The sequence below is a fragment of the Urocampus carinirostris genome, chromosome 11 (assembly GCF_059441175.1).
Source record: "Urocampus carinirostris isolate Australia breed hairy pipefish chromosome 11, RoL_Ucar_1.0, whole genome shotgun sequence".
Lineage (NCBI taxonomy): Eukaryota > Metazoa > Chordata > Actinopteri > Syngnathiformes > Syngnathidae > Urocampus > Urocampus carinirostris.
In genome coordinates, this window is record NC_142359.1 from 1,268,530 (window position 1) to 1,287,871 (window position 19,342).

A 19,342-nucleotide genomic window follows, 5' to 3' on the forward strand; every position below is an offset into this window, starting at 1 on the left:
GACTCCATATTGGTGTGTGAGTGTGTGTGTGAATGGGTAAGTGTAAAGCACATTGTAAAGTGCTTTGGGAGCTCTTCATTGACTTGAAAAGTGCTGTAGAAATGCAGACCATTTACCATTTTTTATTTCCCTCTAGTTATTTCTTATCATCTGTCTTTCTCTCTCTCTTTATCTCCCTCTCTCCTTTTCTTTAATCTACTCGTTTGGCCCCTGTGAGAGTCGTTTTTCTACTCTGTGGCCCCCGAGCTCAAATGAGTTTGACCCCCGGCCGGGTGAAAAACAAGCTGTTAAATCCATTAGGCCACAGCACGTTTTCCAGTCGCATGCAAGCGATTGCACAACATACCGTATTATGAAGTATACTCAGGTATACTAATATACCGAGGTATTCATTATTAGAGATAAAGGATTGATACGAAAGGACTCACCAGGCTGCGGCGGAGGCCCACCAGCCCAGGTTCAAAATATCAGCGACGGAGGGCTGAAAAAAAAAAGCAACATAACAGATAACAACAACATGAGGTTCGAATCAAAATATCGAAGGACATCTTGTTTGGATTAGAGCTAGCATGCCAGAACCTCGTTGCCGACACATGTCGAGTCACGCGGTCGACGTTGTTTTCATCGTATATAAAAGAATTCTAGACGAGCGAACGAAAAGATATTCTCTTTGCGCAAAAAAGATGAGGCCTGGAGGAATTGTGGGTAAAACAAAAAACTCTAAATAACTATTATTAAAGTGATCAAAGTACTATACTTTACACCAGGGGTGGGGAACCTTTTTGTGCCACAAAAGCAAAAAAAAGTTTTCAAAAGAAATCGAGAGAGCCACGTCATAGATTTTTGGACAAAATTGAAAAAAACACTGCCAAACACGCTCTCTAGACAAAAGCTGATTCTTCAGCACATTTTATTTCACTAGATAGATAGATATTGAGAGATAGAGAGATAGATATAGATAGAGAGAGAGAGAGAGAGAGAGAGAGAGACATAGAGATAGATACAGATATAGATATGTAGATATAGATAGATATCGATAGAGATAGATAGAGGTATAGAGATATACAGGGAGTGCAGAATTATTAGGCAAATGAGTATTTTGACCACATCATCCTCTTTATGCATGTTGTCTTACTCCAAGCTGTATAGGCTCGAAAGCCTACTACCAATTAAGCATATCAGGTGATATGCATCTCTGTAATGAGAAGGGGTGTGGTCTAATGACATCAACACCCTATATCAGGTGTGCATAATTATTAGGCAACTTCCTTTCCTTTGGCAAAATGGGTCAGAAGAGGGACTTGACAGGCTCTGAAAAGTCAAAAATAGTGAGATATCTTGCAGAGGGATGCAGCACTCTTAAAATTGCCAAGCTTCTGAAGCGTGATCATCGAACAATCAAGCGTTACATTCAAAATAGTCAACAGGGTCGCAAGAAGCGCGTAGAAAAACCAAGGCGCAAAATAACTGCCCGTGAACTGAGAAAAGTCAAGCGTACAGCTGCCAAGATGCCACTTGCCACCAGTTTTGCCATATTTCAGAGCTGCAACATCACTGGAGTGCCCTAAAGCACAAGGTGTGCAATACTCAGAGACATGGCCAAGGTAAGAAAGGCTGAAAAACGACCACCACTGAACAAGACACACAAGCTGAAACGTCAAGACTGGGCCAAGAAAAATCTCAAGACGGATTTTTCTAAGGTTTTATGGACTGATGAAATGAGAGTGAGTCTTGATGGGCCAGATGGATGGGCCCGTGGCTGGATCGGTAAAGGGCAGAGAGCTCCAGTCCGCCTCAGATGCCAGCAAGGTGGAGGTGGGGTACTGGTATGGGCTGGTATCATCAAAAATGAGCTTGTGGGGCCTTTTCGGGTTGAGGATGGACTCAAGCTCAACTCCCAGTCCTACTGCCAGTTTCTGGAAGACACCTTCTTCAAGCAGTGGTACAGGAAGAAGTCCGCATCCTTCAAGAAAAACATGATTTTCATGCAGGACAACGCTCCATCACACGCATCCAAGTACTCCACAGCGTGGCTGGCAAGAAAGGGTCTAAAAGAAGAAAAACTAATGACATGGCCTCCTTGTTCACCTGATCTGAACCCCATAGAGAACCTGTGGTCCCTCATCAAATGTGAGATTTACAAGGAGGGAAAACAGTACACCTCTCTGAACAGTGTCTGGGAGGCTTTGGTTGCTGCTGCACGCAATGTTGATCGTGAACAGATCAAAGCACTGACAGAATCCATGGATGGCAGGCTTTTGAGTGTCCTTGCAAAGAAAGGTGGCTATATTGGTCACTGATTTGTTTTTGTTTTGTTTTTGAATGTCAGAAATGTATATTTGTGAATGTTGAGCTGTTATATTGGTTTCCCTGCTGAAAATAAATAATTGAAATGGGTATACATTTGTTTTTTTTAAGTTGCCTAATAATTATGCACAGTAATAGTCACCTGCACACACAGATATCCTCCTAAAATAGCTAAAACTAAAAAAGGCCCACTCCAACTTCCAAAATATTCAGCTTTGATATTAATGAGACTTTTGGGTTCATTAAGAACATGGTTGTTGTTCAATAATAAAATTAATCCTCAAAAATACAACTTGCCTAATAATTCTGCACTCCCTGTAGATAGATAGAGGTATAGAGATATATTTAGAGATATAGAGATATATTTAGAAATAGATATAGAGATATAGAAATAGATATAGAGATAGATATGGAGATATAGAAATAGATATAGAGAGATATAGAGATAGATAGAGATAGATGTCTAGATAGATGTTTAGATGTCTAGACAGATATCTAGATAGATAGATACATAGAGAGATAGATAGATATAGGTAGAGGTACATAGAGATAGATAGATATGGATAGATGGAGATACATAGAGATAGATAGATATGGATAGATGGAGATGGAGTTTCATTTCATTTCATAGATGGAGATACATAGATATAGATACCAATACAGATATAGATATGTAGAGATAGATACCGATAGAGATAGATAGATATAGGGATAGATATAGAGATATAGAAATAGATGTAGAGATAGATAGAGAGATATAGAAATAGATATAGAGATATAGAAATAGATATAGAGATATAGAAATAGATATAGAGATATAGAAATAGATATAGAGATAGAGATAGATAGATGTCTAGATAGATAGATGTCTAGATAGATAGATAAATGGATAGAAAGATGGATAGAAAGGAGTGGGAGGCAGTGCTTTTATTAAATACTTGCATATGTCTGACATACCACGAGAAGAAAAACGGTGAGTATAGTCATTCTCTGTAGCTTATATTTGTCTTTTTACTTATTGCGGGCAAATGATACACACTGTCTCTTTAACACTGCTGGCAAATCACGTTGAAGAACATCAACAGGAAAATTGTAATCTTGTGTCAACTTTTGACATGCATTTCCGTTTTAAAACATTTCAGAACGTAGGAAGATAGAGTGGAGTTTTCTTTTTCAAATTCAATTTCAGACATGAATTAAAATTTGACATTTGATTAAATTACAAAGTGGACACTCCGATTTTCTCTCCCCATATTAGTCATTTCCAGAAGAAGTAAATACGAAATAGTGTCCAAGTACTGGAAGAAAAAAAAAAAGGAAGAGGGTGAAAAAAGTCAGAATGTGACAAGAAGCATCATAAAAGGAGGAGCTGTTAATGCATTTGACAGATTGCTATGTTAGCTGTTATAGCACAACTTCTACACCAGTACATTTTTTCTTTTCCCAAAAATGTCAGGATGACGAAGAACAGCGTCTGCCGCTCGTCTCGTGGAGGAGAGCAGCTAATCCTGTTCGCTCCCTTTTAGCTTTTGCTCGACCTCGTATTCTCTTCTCATCCTTGCCGTGAAAATGTATCACTCTTTCACTGGTTTTCCCGGATGTTTGTGAGTAAGCGGGTAGCGTACGTCTGTTTCATCCGTCGACACTGAAGGATTTCATACATTTGACTCTAAAGGATTTTGTACGATCAAATACAAATGACATTTTTCGAGTGCAATGAAGATTTTCAACGAGTGAGCTTCAGGTCACACCGTTCCGAATGTTTTGTTTAGTTCTTTCGATAACGGGACTCTGACGCAGAAGGCCAGACGCACGAGGACAGACATCGCGACGCTCTTCTCCGAGAGGGTGTGGCCACGTGGGGGCTTTTCTCTGGCCCGCCCATGGGAGGAGCCGACACGCCGGCTTGGGAGAAAGGCGTGGGCAGAGGAAGGGAATCGAGAGAGGAGGCTCGACGAAGACTCGAGCGACACTAATTCGGCTAATTCGATGGAGTTCACTTAGTTAAATACTTTAAGAAATTGAATCTGCCCCGTGTGGAAATGCCTGTCTCTTGTCAATATTTTTCCCTAAATTAAGAGAAGAGCATGCATTGTTAGGAGAATGAAGTTCGTGCTTGGTTAATGGAGTCAGATAACCAATTCGAACAATTTGGTAAACGCTATATTATAATAGTTTAATTCCTAACAACGCGTGTTTGCTTTCTTCCTGGTCAAATTCAAGCACTTTAAGGACTTTCAAAGTCTATTTTTCTATTTATCCAGTACCATTAACCCCTTAACGCTCCGACGGCCTGCTGACTGTTGATAAACGAAGAGGAGTTTTAAAAAAAATCCACCTAAAAGCATTCCTACATGGTTTGACGATCCTTGTTGTAATCCGTTCGTATCGCTCCAAAAATCGCCTTTAAAAATAAACAGACTCGAAAAATGATTCCCAATATGGTCGTAAGCCTCGGACCTTTTGATTGACACCACTCTTGGCCAATAGTAGGATTTGTTCCCGTCAACAGCATACATGAGTCTATACAGGCTTGTTTGACAAAGCAAAGATCGCCTCCTGTAGCTCGAAATATCTTCAGCCAGTAGTAACCGAATGAAATGATGATTGACACATAAGAAAATGAAATTCCCAATGTAAATGTATACAATTTTTTTTAAATGTATTCAAATCAGAGCAATGCAAGTCAGGATCCACTATTACGCGCAAATGTAGGTGATTCATTTCTAGAAAGAGAAGTCAACCATTGACAACTCTTTCAAAATGTCTAAAAAAAAATTGGCCGAAGTAAAATAAACGGTTGCAAAGGTTTTAGAGCTGTAAACCGGTCGTCTCCAAATGGCCGCTTTTGGAAATGCTTCGACATACCTTTAGATAAACGGGTAAAATACAATGTTGAATTTTTCAGGTTGTGATCAAATTTAAGGTAAGGCTTCAATGCTACTGTCCTAGCTGTTTACCAGCTAAGATGCCCATGCCACACTCTTTTGCAGGCATATGATCGCAAAAAAAAACAAATTCAGGTGAGTATTAAAACATTCTATTTCTGTGTGTTCCAATTTTGATGACGCAATGTTAGTGGTACTTGCAGTAATTTGGGACAGAACTTAAGAGTGTTCCCTTTTCAATAGAGAGCAAAAGCATCCATTTTCTCCAAATACTTCAAGAACAGCATTCAATTGACCTTGGGTAAGTCAGTGTTCTGGTTTGCCGGCGTCCCTGCGTCCTAGACGCATGATTTTTGCTGAGGACGCATGGTCTCAAATCAACGTGCGTCCCCGGGACGCAACTTTTTTGACACCAAATGGTCATTATTACCCGATTACTTTTTTTTTTTAACAAAGATTTACCGCACTCCAAACTTTTCGTCAGGCAGATCCGCCATTGTTGTTTTGGTCTCGCGGTTCGAGTTTTCGGCCGCACGCCGATCTCGGCAAACGAGATCTCGTTGCTTCGACATGACTTCATTGTTTTGGTGGTTGTCGAGTGAAAGAGAAGTTTGCCTCCGTAAAAACAATTGGTGTTAGGTGAAAAATCAACCAAAAATTGGTCATTTCTTCAGTGTCGGTAATAAGTCGAAACATAATACAGAAAACGGCAATAATTCCGGCACGAAAAAACAACGGAGAAATTCTTCAGAAGACCGCGGAGGCAAGGAAAACACGTGTTTTGGAGCGAACGATTCGACGAAAGATAATAAACAAAAGAATACTCCTAGCAAGAAAAGTACTTTTCTTCCAAAATGGACTCAATTATATTCCTGGTGACGCTATGAGGATGATAATGGAGGCTACATGTTCTGTGATGCGTGCGCCCAGAGTGACAAAAAAACTGGATTGCATCAATCATTTCGCAATACGAACTTTCAGAAAAACACATTGGATCGGCTTGACAATGAAAACCACAAATTAGCTATGGAAATTCCGTTGCTGCAATTGGTCTTTGAGAAGGCATTACAACTGTGGCGGGACAGCAAACCACCAAGAATATATGAACTGAAAAATCTGAAGTGATTAAAACTGCATGAATATAGAGACTAATATTTCAGCAATATAATTTTGTATAATGTACAGTATTTTTGTAAAGTGAAAAATCTGAAGTGATAACTGCTTTGTATTACCAATTAAGTGTGATGATTAAAACTGAATGAATATATAGATTTATTTATATATTTGTCGCCGATCTAGAATTTCAACCCAGATAAGACTAAATTTTGGGGAGCCATAGATCTCTGTTGGGACCCATAGATTTTTGAGCATGCCAGTCCCCGGCACCCATCACTTTTCACAGCTCAAATGAACACTGGTACGTCCTGGATTGGTATTTTAGGCCAATTAGACAGGAACATCAAGGGGTTATAAAAGAAATCCAGTGAAAATCAAGTAGTTTGCAGGTCCACAAATACATCTGCAATGTTTAACACGGCAATGGCAACAATTTCAAGCATTTCCCTGTCCTTGAAAATCAGGCATTTGCAAGGATTTCAAGCACCCGTACGAACCCTTTATATAGTATGTTTTTAACATATGTGTATTTCTTTTGCGACTCACCACGAAGACGGATCGGAGGCCCGCCGCCGCTTTGGTCTCCTTGACGGGATCGCACAACGACTGGTAGTCGAAGGACTTCTTGGAGGTGTAGAGCGTGTCGTTGAGCAGGCTGACCATCAGGATGGGGTCCATCATGCCGAAAAAACGTCCAATCTGAAGCACAACCAGGGACGGGACATTTAATTCTTGACCACCGTGTTTACCGGAATATCAAAAAACATCGGAAGGTGCAAACTCTCGGGATTTTAAAATGGAAACATCACCATGAGCCCGAAACCAGATACCCCAAAACTATAAATCCAACTCCAAAACACAAGATAATGCCGACAGATTAAAAAAAATCCACCTAAAAGCATTCCTACATGGTTTGACGTTCCTTGTTGTATTCCACAGGTGTCAAACAGGCGGACTGTGGGCCGGATCAGGCCCGCCAAGGGTTTTAATCCGGCCCGTGAGACAACACAGAGAAGCGGAAGAGAAAAATGAGCTGCAGTTTCACATGTGTCCACTTGATGCTCACCAAGCCAGGCACAAGTCACAAAGTATTTGTAGCAGTATTTCTCTCTCTGTCTCTCTTCTTTTTCTTTCTTTCTTTCTTTCCTTCTTTCTTTCTCTCTTTCATTATTTTTTTCTTTTTCCCATTCACCCACTCTGTTACTTCTTAATCTCTTTCTTTTTTCTCTTTTCCTTTTCAACTCCCTCTACTACACTCTTTCTTTCATTCTCTCTGTTGTTACTTCTTTCTCACCCTCTCTCTTTCTATTTCTCACTCTTATTTTGTCTTTCTCGCTTTATCATTTTTATTGCTCTTTCTCTCTTTTCCTCACTCCTTTTCTTTCTCTCTTTCTCATGCTTAATCCTTTTCTATCTCTTTTTCTGTTTTTTCATTTGTTTAATCTATCACCCTCTGTTACTATCTCTCTTCACTTCTTTCCCATTCTTTTTGCATCTCTATTCTTTTTCACTTGTTTCCCTTTTTTTCTCAGGTTCCCTCTCTCTGAAACTAAACCAATCTGTTATAAAAAATACTACTAATTTACTACAAGAGGACTACAAAAATAAATTTTAAAAATAATTCTTCCAATCAGGGACTCAATATATTTTTTTGTCTTTATTCTGATAAGAAAATACTACGTAAATACTACAAAACACTACTGCGGTAATATGATATAAAAATACGATTACAGAAATATTACAACAGAAAAATAAAAATATGAAATAAGACAAAGATACTGGAATAAAAATACTTGAAAAATACCAAAACAGTAATACTATGATACAAAAATAGTGCTACATAAATATTATGACATAAATACTATGAGAATACTGCTACAGATATATTGTGACATAAAATAAACAAAAGATACACAACTAGATAACAACTACAGATACACAATAAAAATATCCTTTGGAAATACTACATAAAATACAACGGATACTACAAAATAAAAGTGGAGTAATAGTATAAAAAAAACTACAGAATATGACTAAAATACTACAAAATCAAAGTGCAGTAATAATATAAAAACTACAGAATACAACAAAAATACTACAAAATAAAAGTGCAGTAATAGTATAAAAAACCTACAGAATACTACAAAAATACTACAAACTAAAAGTGCAGTAATAGTATTAAAAAAACAACAGAATACTACAAAAATACTACAAACTAAAAGTGCAGTAAAAGTAAGACTGCAGAATACTACAAAAATACTACAAATAAAAGTGCAGTAATGATATAAAAACTACAGAATACTCCAAGAACACTACAAAATAAAAGTGCAGTAAGAGTATAAAAACTACAAAATACTACAAAAATACTACAAAATAAAAGTGCAGTAACCGTATAAAAACAAACAAACAGAAAACTACAAAAATATTACAAAATAAAAGTGCAGTACTAGTAAGAATACAGTATACTACAAAAATACTACACAAAAAAGTGCAGTAAGAGTATAAAAACTACAAAAAACTACAAAAATGCTACAAAAAAAAATGCGGTAATAGTATAAAAAGTACAGATACTACAAAAATACTACAAAATAAAAGTGCAGTAATCAATCCATCCATCCATTATCTGCACTGCTTATCCTCAGTAGGGTCGCGGGGGAAGTGCAGTAAAAGTCTAAAAAAACAGATACTACAAACATACTACAAAATAAAAGTGCAGAATAGTGTAAAAACGACAAAATTCTCCAAAAATACTACAAACTAAAAGTGCAGTAATAGTATAAAAAGACTACAGAACTAAAAAAATACTACAAAATAAAAGTGCAGCAATCCATCCATCCATCCATTATCTGCACCGCTTATCCTCAGTAGGGTCGCGGGGAAGTGCAGTAATAATCTAAAAAAAATACAGATACTACAAAAATACTACAAAATAAAAGTGCAGTAATAGTCTAAAAAAAAAACGACAGAAAAATACTCGAAAAATACAACTAGAGTAATCCTAAAAACCCGGTTTAGGGTACCCCTCGGAGTCTTTCCCCAAGCGAGTCCGGGGTCAGCCCCGCACGTGTGCGACACTCGCTATGAATGAACAGTCGTCGCCCTGTTGCCCCGCAGACTTCCTGAGGTCCCCCCCGAACCGTCCGTCTAAAAAAAAAAAAAAATCCAGCGACGGCGGGTCAGGCAGAAAAGTCCACGAGACGTCTCCTCGGAATATACGAGGCGGGGGCCGGCCCGAGACCTCCATTTTTAGTGGCGCTGCCAAACTTCAGAGGAGCCTTGATTTATCCGGCGCACGCCCGTCGCTGATTAGCCGGCGCGTGAAAAAACATCGGGGCCCGACGGCGTCGGGGGCCCCGTTCCCCTTTTGGACAAAAGCGTGTCAAAAAATTAGGCAAATGATGCTTTCCTTTCATTATTTTTTTCTTCAGCCTCGTTGACTTTTGCTCACAGGCAGGTGGACTTACATACTTGAAAAATACCAAAACAGAAATACTATAATACAAAAATACTGCTACATAAATATGATGACATCAATACTATGAGAATACTGCTGCAGATATATTGCGACAGAAAAACAAAAGTACAACTGCAGATACACAATAAAAATATCCTTTGGAAATACTACATAAAATACAACAGATACTACAAAATAAAAGTGCAGTAATAGTATAAAAAAACCACAGAATATTACAAAAATACTACAACATAAAAGTGCAGTAATAGTATAAAAAAACTACAGAATACTACAAAATACTACAAATAAAAGTGCAGTAATAATATAAAAAACTGCAGAATACTACAAAAATACTACAAAATAAAAGTGCAGTAATAGCATTAAAAAACTACAAAATACTACAAAGATACTACAAAATAAAATTGCAGTAATATTATAAAAAACTACAGATTACTACAAAAATACTACAACATAAAAGTGCAGTAATAGTATAAAAAACTACAGAATACTACAGAAAATACTACAAAATAAAAGTGCAGTAATAGTATAAAAAAAACTACAGAATATTACAAAAATACTACAACATAAAAGTGCAGTAATAGTATAAAAAACTACAGAATACTACAAAATACTACAAATAAAAGTGCAGTAATAGTATAAAAAGACTACAGATTACTACAAAAATACTAAAAAATAAAAGTGCAGTAATATTATAAAAAACTACAGATTACTACAAAAATACTACAACATAAAAGTGCAGTAATAATATAAAAAAACTACAGAATACTACAAAAATACTACAAAATAAAAGTAGAGTAATAGCATTAAAAAACTACAAAATACTACAAAGATACTACAAAAATACTACAACATAAAAGTGCAGTAATAATATAAAAAAACTACAAAATACTACAAAGATACTACAAAATAAAATAGTATAAAAACTACAGGATACTACAAAATACTACAAAATAAAAGTGCAGTAATGGTATCAAAAGACTACAGATTACTACAAAAATACTACAAAATAAAAGTGCAGTAATAGTATACAGTAATAGTATAAAAAACTACTAATCAAAAAAGTATTATTTGATAGAAAAATAATACCTCAAACATTTTTTCCGACCGAAATGAAATATTTATGGCCTGATTTAGTTCATGAGAAGTGTGTCACCTACATCCACGCATCTACAGTACGTGTAAAATGCATATTCCTTTTTTTCTTTTATCTGAGAATGAACCATTTCAATAAATTGCTTTTGTAACACTAAGAATTAAGACAATACCATAAACAATGTCCAATCACGTTTCGCGATTGGGTTTTGTTTCTGTTCGGGTCCTGACACTTCAGAAAAATACTATATATATATATAACTTCAGTATTACGACCAAACAAAATATTGAAAGCCGTGCAACGAATCAAATAGACTGAACCATTTCAAGGCACCGGAGTATTTCCAACACTGCAATTACTTTTGTAACACTAAGAATTAAGACAATGCAATAAACAATATCCAATCACGTTTCGCGATTGGGCCCTGTTTCTGTTCTGGTCCTGACACTGCAGAAAAAAACTATATATATATATACATATACGAATCAAATGGACAGAACCATTTCAAGGCACCAGAGTATTTCCAACACTGCAATGTAAATATTTATTTATTTTTACTTTTTAAAAAAACATTCATCTTCGTCCACAGTACATGTAAAATGCATATTACCTTTATCTGTGAATGAACCATTTCAATAAATTGCTTTTGAAACACTAAGACAATGCCATAAACAATGTCCAATCTGAAGAAAAATATGTTGAAAATACAACCAAACTCAAAACAAATACCTAATTAAAAAGTTTTTTGCTCCCGTCTGTCCCCCAGCTTCGACCAAATCTACTCTCCCGTCCCGGCTTTCGACCTATTTTTGTCCCCGAACCACGTCTACTCTCCTTTCCTGGCTTACAATTCGCTTACGACCCCGACCACGTTTTTGCTTTCCTGTCCCGACTACTGACCCATTTTTCTGTTCCCGACACCGCCATCGCCCTTCCTCTTTCCTTCACTAAAATTTGTGAGAAGCGTTACACGATTGGGTCCTGTTTCTGTTCTGGTCCTGTCACTGCAGAAAAATACTAATATATATATATGTATGTATGTTTTATACATATAACTACAGTATTATGACCAAACTAAATATTGAAAGCCGTGCAAATAATTAAATGGACTGAACCATTTCAAGGCACCAGAGTATTTCCAACACTGCAATGTAAATATTTATTTATTTTTACTTAAAAAAAAAAAATAATCTACATCTACAGTACATGCGGCTGCTGCCCTTCCTCTCTCCTTCAATAAAACTAGTTAGAAGTGTTACGTGATTGGGTCCCGTTTCTGTTCTGGTCCTGACACTGCAGAAAAATTCTATATATTTTAGTAGTACTCTTTTATTCTAAATTATTATTTTCAACATTTGGCAGACTGGATCTGGCCTGCGGGCCTTAGTTTGCAGACCCCTGTACGATATATTTGACCTTGTTTTAATTGTCTTTCATTTATATCGCTCTTGTTAAACATGCGGCCCGCGGGCCGGATCAGGCCCACCAAGGGTTTTAATCCGGCGCAAAGGACATTGCCGAAAGAAGCGCAAGAGGAAAATGAGCTGCCGTTTTAAATATGTCCACTGGATGTCGCCAACACCAGGTGCCACTCGCAAAGCAGCTAGAGCTTCCGCGCTTCTTTTTTTTCTCATGCTTATTCTCTCTCTTTTTCACACTATCTCTTTTCCTCTCTCACTCTTTATTTACATTTCCTGCTTTCTTTCTCTTCTTTTTTCTCTATCTCACCCTCTTTCTTTCTCACTCTCTTTTTCTTCTCCCTGTCCTTCTCACACTCACTCCTTTCCCCTTTCTTTTTCTCTTTTCGCAATCTTTTTATCTCTTTCCCAACTGCTCTAGTTATCTCTTTTTCTCTCTCTTTTTCACACTTTCTCTTTCCCTCTCTCACGCTTTATTTACATTTCCTCCTTTCTTTCTCTTCTTTTTTCTCTTTCTCACCCTCTTTCTTTCTCACTCTCTTTTTCTTCTCCCTGTCCTTCTCACACTCACTCCTTTCCCCTTTCTTTTTCTCTTTTCGCAATCGTTTTATCTCCTTCCCAACCGCTCTATTTATCTCTTTTTCTCTCTCTTTTATTTTTCTGTCTCTTTTCTCTCTTCTTCCCTTCTTTTCATCTCTTGTTCTGTCTCCCTTGTTTTCTTTCTCTTATTATCTCTCCTCCCTTTTACTCCCTCTCTCTCTTTTTTCTTCTTTAACCTACTCGTCTGGTCGTGGTGGGATTTTTTTGGGCCCGAGCTAAAACGAGTTTGAAAGCCCTGTTTAATATACTGTAAATCTTCAGTTTGCAAAAAGGAAATTTTGCCTTTCGAACAAAAAAAAGCCAAACCGAAAGACGAGTTTGTGTTTCCGATGTTGTTTTTGGTGATAAGAAGCCAAGATTTCCGTGCAGGCCGCAGCCGGAGCAAACCTGATCGACGTACTCGTCCCGATTGGACATGACCAGGAAGCCGCCGTCGTCCAGAATGACGCAGTCCACGTGCTGGAACGGAACACAGACTTAAAACACGACGCCGCGAGGGTAACAAAATCCAAAGAGACTCCCCCGCCCCGGAAATGTCACCATATCGTTTCGTTGGCAGCCGCAGATCTCGTCCGTGCACTGCGACGACAAAACCATAAGAGGGCTTAGACTTTTCACGGTTGACGGAAACGGCGCGGACGTCACTCACGTTGGTCCTGAGCGTGGCGTTCATGAAATTGGCCATCCAGGTGGCGACGTCCAGCTTCACTCCAACCACTGGGAACGTTTTCAAGACGAGAGGGAAAGAAACACCTCAAAAATCGAACTACAGGAAAACAGAAAAACTAGGAAAATGTAACTGCATGTCATATGCTTCACCTGTGCCCGCTCCTTTGGCGGCAACTGCCTCGGACTCCGATTGGCTCTCTGTCCCTATTTAAACCCACTCCTATCTGTCCCCTGGTGTCAGTCCGTCTGCGAACCCCAGTTAACACTACGCAAGCCTTTTCCGACCCTGACTCCCTCCTGTTTTTTGCTCCCGTCTGTCCCCCGGCTTCGACCTGTTTTTGATCCTGACCACGTCGACTCTCCCGTCCCGGCTTTCGACCTCTTTTTTCCCCGACCACTTCTACTCTCCTTTCCTGGCTTACGACTCGCTTACGACCCCGACCACGTTTTTGCTCTCCTGTCCCTGCTACTGACCCGCTTTCTGTTCCTGACACCGCCATCGCTTGCCACAAAAGATTCACTTCCGCTTTCAGAGCGACCTGCTTCCCGCGTCTAGCCAGCACCAGATCCCGGGCGATGCCCTTCCTCTTAGCTTCAATAAGACTTGTGAGGAACGTTACGCGATTGGGTCCTATTTCTGTTCTGGTCCATGTTAGCTTAAGACGTGATTTTAAGGTTCTGTTGGTAGTGCACAAAATCATGCATGGACTTGCTCTCTCATATCTTTCTGATTGAATTGCCCCCTAGGTTCCAGTCTGGTGCCTTCGCTCAGAAAACACTGGTCTACTCGTGATCCCAAGAGCCAAGAAGAAATCTGAAGGATCATGAGCCTTCTCCATGCAGGCCCAGGTAGTGTAGAATGCTATTCCCTCTGAGATTGAATCTGCAACCTCAGTGGAAATGTTGGTAATCTGTGTATTATTTGCCCTCATGTAGGTTTTAGATCAGGTGATGGTGTCATAATAGTCTGTGGTTTGCAATGGTCTTTTATCTGTGCAGCCCTTTGAGACTCTATGTGACAAATAAACAGGACTTGACTCATTCTGAGGTTTTTGAGTTTTCCTTTGCCGTCATGTAGGTTTTAGATCAGGGGATGATGTCATAATAGTCTGTAGTTTGCAATAATCTGTGGTCTGTGCAGCCCTTTGAGACTCTTTGTCATTAAGGACCAAACAAATAAACAGGACTTGACTCATGTTGAGGTTTTTGAGTTTTTCCTTGACTTCACGTAGGCTTTAGATCAGGGGATGATGTCATAATAGTCTGTAGTTTACAATAATCTGTAGTTTGTGCAGCTCTTTGAGACTCTTTGTGATTAAGGGCCAAACAAATAAACAGGACTTGCAGCTGGACGGATAGCGAGTGGGACTTCTCACCTGCCGGCTTGAGGAGCTTGTTGTCGATCTTGAGGTTGAGGGCTCTGCTCACCAGGACGGAATCATCGCTGACTGGCGGTCGGGACGAAAAATACTCGGGAGTGGACGCTTTAGCGTGTTTTTGGCGTTCGGCGTGCACTCACCGTTGTCTTGGAGGTAAGGCGTCGGCGTGAAGATGTAAAGGTCGTTGTCCAGACTTCGCTTGTAGAAGCTGGATTCGTACGTCTCGGCTTCCTCTCTCCAGTTCAGGCCGGCGCTGGAGATCAAAATGAGAGAGTCATTTACAAACAACTGAAAAAATGGTAAATGTTCTGCGTTTCCAGAGCGATTTTCAAGTCCATGAAGACCTCCCAAAGCGCTTTACAATGTGTTTCACACTTACCCATTCACACACACACCAATAGGGAGTCAGCCTCCAAACGTCTTGAGGATAATCAAGATGCTGAATGGTCTGCATTTCTATAGCACTTTTCAAGTCAATGAAGCTAATGCCGCCCCATTAGCTTAATTGGCCGGTCCAAATTGTCCCTCGGTGTGAATGACTGAGTGAGTTGCGCCCTGCGATTGGCTGGTAACCGGTTCAGGGTGTCCCCTGCCTACTGCCCAAAGATAGCTGGGATGGGCTCCAGCACCCCCGCGACCACACTGAGGATAAGCGGTACAGATAATGGATGGATGGATAGGAATGAACGAGGGAATGGTTGTCTGTCCCTGTGTGCCCTGTGACTGGCTGGCAACCAGTTCAGGGTGTTCCCTGCCCACTGCCTGGAGATGGCTGGGATGGGCTCCAGCACACCCGCGACCCTACTGAGGATAAGTGGTGCAGATGATGGATGGATGGATGGATGAAAAAATGCCATTTTCACCGCTCAACAGTCTAAGGATACTTTGTTGATACCCCAACATTTTTTTCACAAAATGGATAAGGCGTTTCAACAAATCATTTCCCGAATTATCTGTCATCCCAATTGGTGGTGGAGTGAGGGAGTAGGACAGACCTGCATGCCGGTTTCAGATCAGGGGATGGCGTGTGGTCCTTTGAGATATTTTTGTGATGAAGAGCAAAACAAATAAACGGGACTTGACTTTGTCAAGACCAGAACAGGGACAGAACCCACTTGCGTACGTTTCTCTCAGTTTTATTGGGAAAAAGGGAAAGGATTGCACACACGATCCAGAGATCGCTGATCGCGGGGAGCAGGTTGCTCAGACGCTTAAGTGGATCTTCCGTGGCGAGCGATGGCGAAAAAATAGGTCAGTAGCCAGGACAGGAGAGCAAAAACATGGTTGAGATGAGAAAATGGGTCAAAGCCAGGAACAGACGGGGGCCAAAACAGGAGTGAGTCGGGGTCAAAAAGCTTGCCTAGGGTGAACTGAGGTTTGCAGACAGACTGACAAAAGCCAATCAGAGTCCGAGGCGCCAAAGAGCAGGCAAAGGTGCCATGCATCAATAATCATGACAGACTTATGTAATACGAGTTAATATATAAATCTCAGGGCAGCAAAACCTCCTGTGTGGGTTCAAATCCAGCTACCGGACTTCCTGTGCGGAGTTTGTATCTTCTCCCCGTGCTTGCGTGGGTTTCCTCCCACATTCCAAAGACATGCATTTTAGGTGGATTTGCCGGTCCAAATTGTCCTTAGGTGTGAATGAGCGAGCGGATTTTCTGTCCCTGTGTGCCCTGTGACTGGCTGGCAACCAGTTTAGGGTGTCCCCTGCCCACAGCCCGAAGATGGCTGGGATGGGCTCCAGCAACCCCGCGACCCTACTGAGGATAAGCGGTGCAGCTAATGAGATGAGATGAGATAAAAATCTCATTGACGTCTGCCGATTGCAATTTCCCTCATTAACGATAATAAACCTTAGTAACACATCAGAGCACCTATTTACTCACAGCAAGATAGACTACCACGACGATATCAGAAATCTACGATGACCTTGTCGTTTGCTACCGGTGACCAGGACTTATTCAATCACTTCCGGGTTTCATCTTCCTCCTTACAGCTGTTGTCACTTGCCTCGTCTTTCTTCCCTTTTTCAGTCGTCTCTACTCTTGGTATCTTGCTAGTTCATCACTCCAGTAAAGGCTAATATGGCTAGCGCCCACATTGGATCTCAGTGAATGAGAAAAACATATCTCCCATTTCTAGCTGTAATCCTGACAGAAGCTACAAGAAGTCACAAATGCAACGCTACGAAGCAAAAATGCACTACTGTGTTGAAAACACTTAAAAGGAATGAACAAAACATTGAAATAATAGAATGCCCTGGCCAATTGATCAGGTTTCCAAAAGGTGTATTTCAGGTATACCGAGGGGTCTGTCTTAGTCCCACTCTGGTTTTCACTGAGCACCATAGTTGATGCAATTACAGGAAAAAAAAAACACATAAGCATTTGTGCAGACTGAATTCCCTCCATTTGTTTTGTATTGAAAGGGTGGTCCTTGGGGATGAGCATTGGAATCAAGAACAAGGTCAAAAACTGCATGCAAGTGGAAAATGGACAGAAACAGCAGGGATCTTCATCCTATCGGATGGCGGAAAGTCAGGAGATAAGCGATGCGAGGGCCGGTGGACTGGGAAGGGTTCCAAAACCGGGATGATGGACAATTGACGGATAAATGTTGGAAAATGTCATTATCCACCAACGACTTGACTGGGATGTTATCTTGTATCTGGATTATCTGAAGTTGAAATAAAAAATTCTGGGTTTGCTTGGTTGGTTTAGGTTAGGTTTCAGTTGTCACTTGATAGCTTGTTTCTGCCTTTGCCCCATCTACCTTATCCTGTCCACCAGCATGTGTCTTCCCTCAGCGCTTCCAACCATGTTCCTGACCAACGCCAGATCCATCGTTCACAAAATGAGTGAATTTGAGCTGCGGATCGCCACCAACAGCTTCGTCCGGAATTGCAGTATTTTTGTTATCACGGAGTCTTGGTTCCCCCGCAGTCCAACAAGCAGGACTCACGCTACACGACTGAGACGGAGACTCTGGTAAAAACAGGGGTGGGGGACTATGCGCTGCAATAACAGCAGAATTATTGACACACACTGCTCACCTGATACAGTTTCTAGCAGTATCGTGTAGACCCTTCTATCTACCGAGAGAGCTAACTGTGGTCATTGTGCTTGCTGTTTACGTTCCACCGGATGCTAATGTTAGCATAGCGCTAAATCTCCTGCTCGCTGCTATCCATAAACAGCAGCTTGCACACCCCGATGGAGCTTTTATCAGGCATGCTTATGGACTGTACTTCCTAAATTCATTCAATACATGGACTGTGCAACCAGGTGGGAAAACACTGGACCGTGTGTACAGTAACATCAAACATGCGTACAGAGCTTCCCCCCTCCCCCCACCTAGCTGGATCCGACCATCTCTGTCTGTCCCTCACCCCCTCCGGAGAAAAACAAAGCATGCAGCAAGTACAATGCAAACATCTTCTTTGTTCCTTTATCTTCTTTGTTCTCTTCTGTCCTCACTGTAAAATGTGAAACTGGAGTGCCACGTCCAATTTCGTTGTGACAATATGTTTAACCCATTTTGTAATGATGATAGAATGTTCTATTCTTTTCAATATGAGCCAAAAAGCTCCATCATTATCATGTGTCTTGTCCAACACTGTTACAAAAACACAACAGGGAAAACTACCAGTTTATTTTCACGCTGTTACCGTTACTGACAGTCAAAAGCGATGGGTTACTTTGAATGAAGCGGTGTTCAGCCTTCTGCCGAATTGTTTACGTCGCGTCTTTTCAGAAGATAGCCATTACGAATATAGTATTTACTCATGCCTAAAAAAAAAATGGGGATGATTTGCAAAAAATGTGAGCCACTAGTGCATTTACTCCAGATTTTTCAGTTCATATATTCTTCGTGGCTTGCTGTCCCGCCACAGTTTAATGCCTTCTCAAGGTCCAATTGCAGCAACGGAATTTCCATAGCTAATTTGTGGTTTCCATTGTCGTTGTGCGATCAAATGTGCTTTTCTGAAAGTTTGTATCGCGAAATGATTTATGCAATCCAGTTTTTTTGTCACGCTGGGTGCACGCATCACAGAACATGTAGCCTCCATTATCATCCTCCTCATAGCGTCACCAGGAATATAATTTTTGCAGAAAAGTCCTTTTCTTGCTAGGAGTATTCTTTTGTTTATTATCTTTCGTGGAATCGTTCACTTCAACACACGTGTTTTCCTTGCCTCCGCGGTCTTCTGAAGAATTTCTCCGTTGTTTTTTCATGTGGGAATTATTGCCGTTTTCTGTATTATGTTTCGACTTATTACCGACACTGAAGAAATGACCAATTTTGTGTTGATTTGCACCTCATACCAACTGTTTTTTCGGAGGCATACTTCTCTTTCACTCGACAACCGCCAAAACAATGACGTCATCTCG

General features: G+C 40.2%; 1 protein-coding gene across 1 annotated transcript in view; it reads right to left on the reverse strand.

Moving 5' to 3' along the window:
• The window catches only part of LOC148356142 (voltage-dependent calcium channel subunit alpha-2/delta-1-like), a 122,264-nt gene that overhangs the window by 16,225 nt on the left and 86,697 nt on the right, over positions 1–19,342 (reverse strand). The window contains exons 27-33 of the mRNA XM_088346849.1: positions 15,086–15,198; positions 14,943–15,014; positions 13,547–13,614; positions 13,438–13,476; positions 13,285–13,356; positions 6,858–7,010; positions 429–481 (exon numbers count right to left, since the gene is read on the reverse strand). Coding sequence (XP_088202975.1) covers positions 429–481; positions 6,858–7,010; positions 13,285–13,356; positions 13,438–13,476; positions 13,547–13,614; positions 14,943–15,014; positions 15,086–15,198 — 570 coding nt within the window. The remainder of the gene's footprint in view (positions 1–428; positions 482–6,857; positions 7,011–13,284; positions 13,357–13,437; positions 13,477–13,546; positions 13,615–14,942; positions 15,015–15,085; positions 15,199–19,342) is intronic.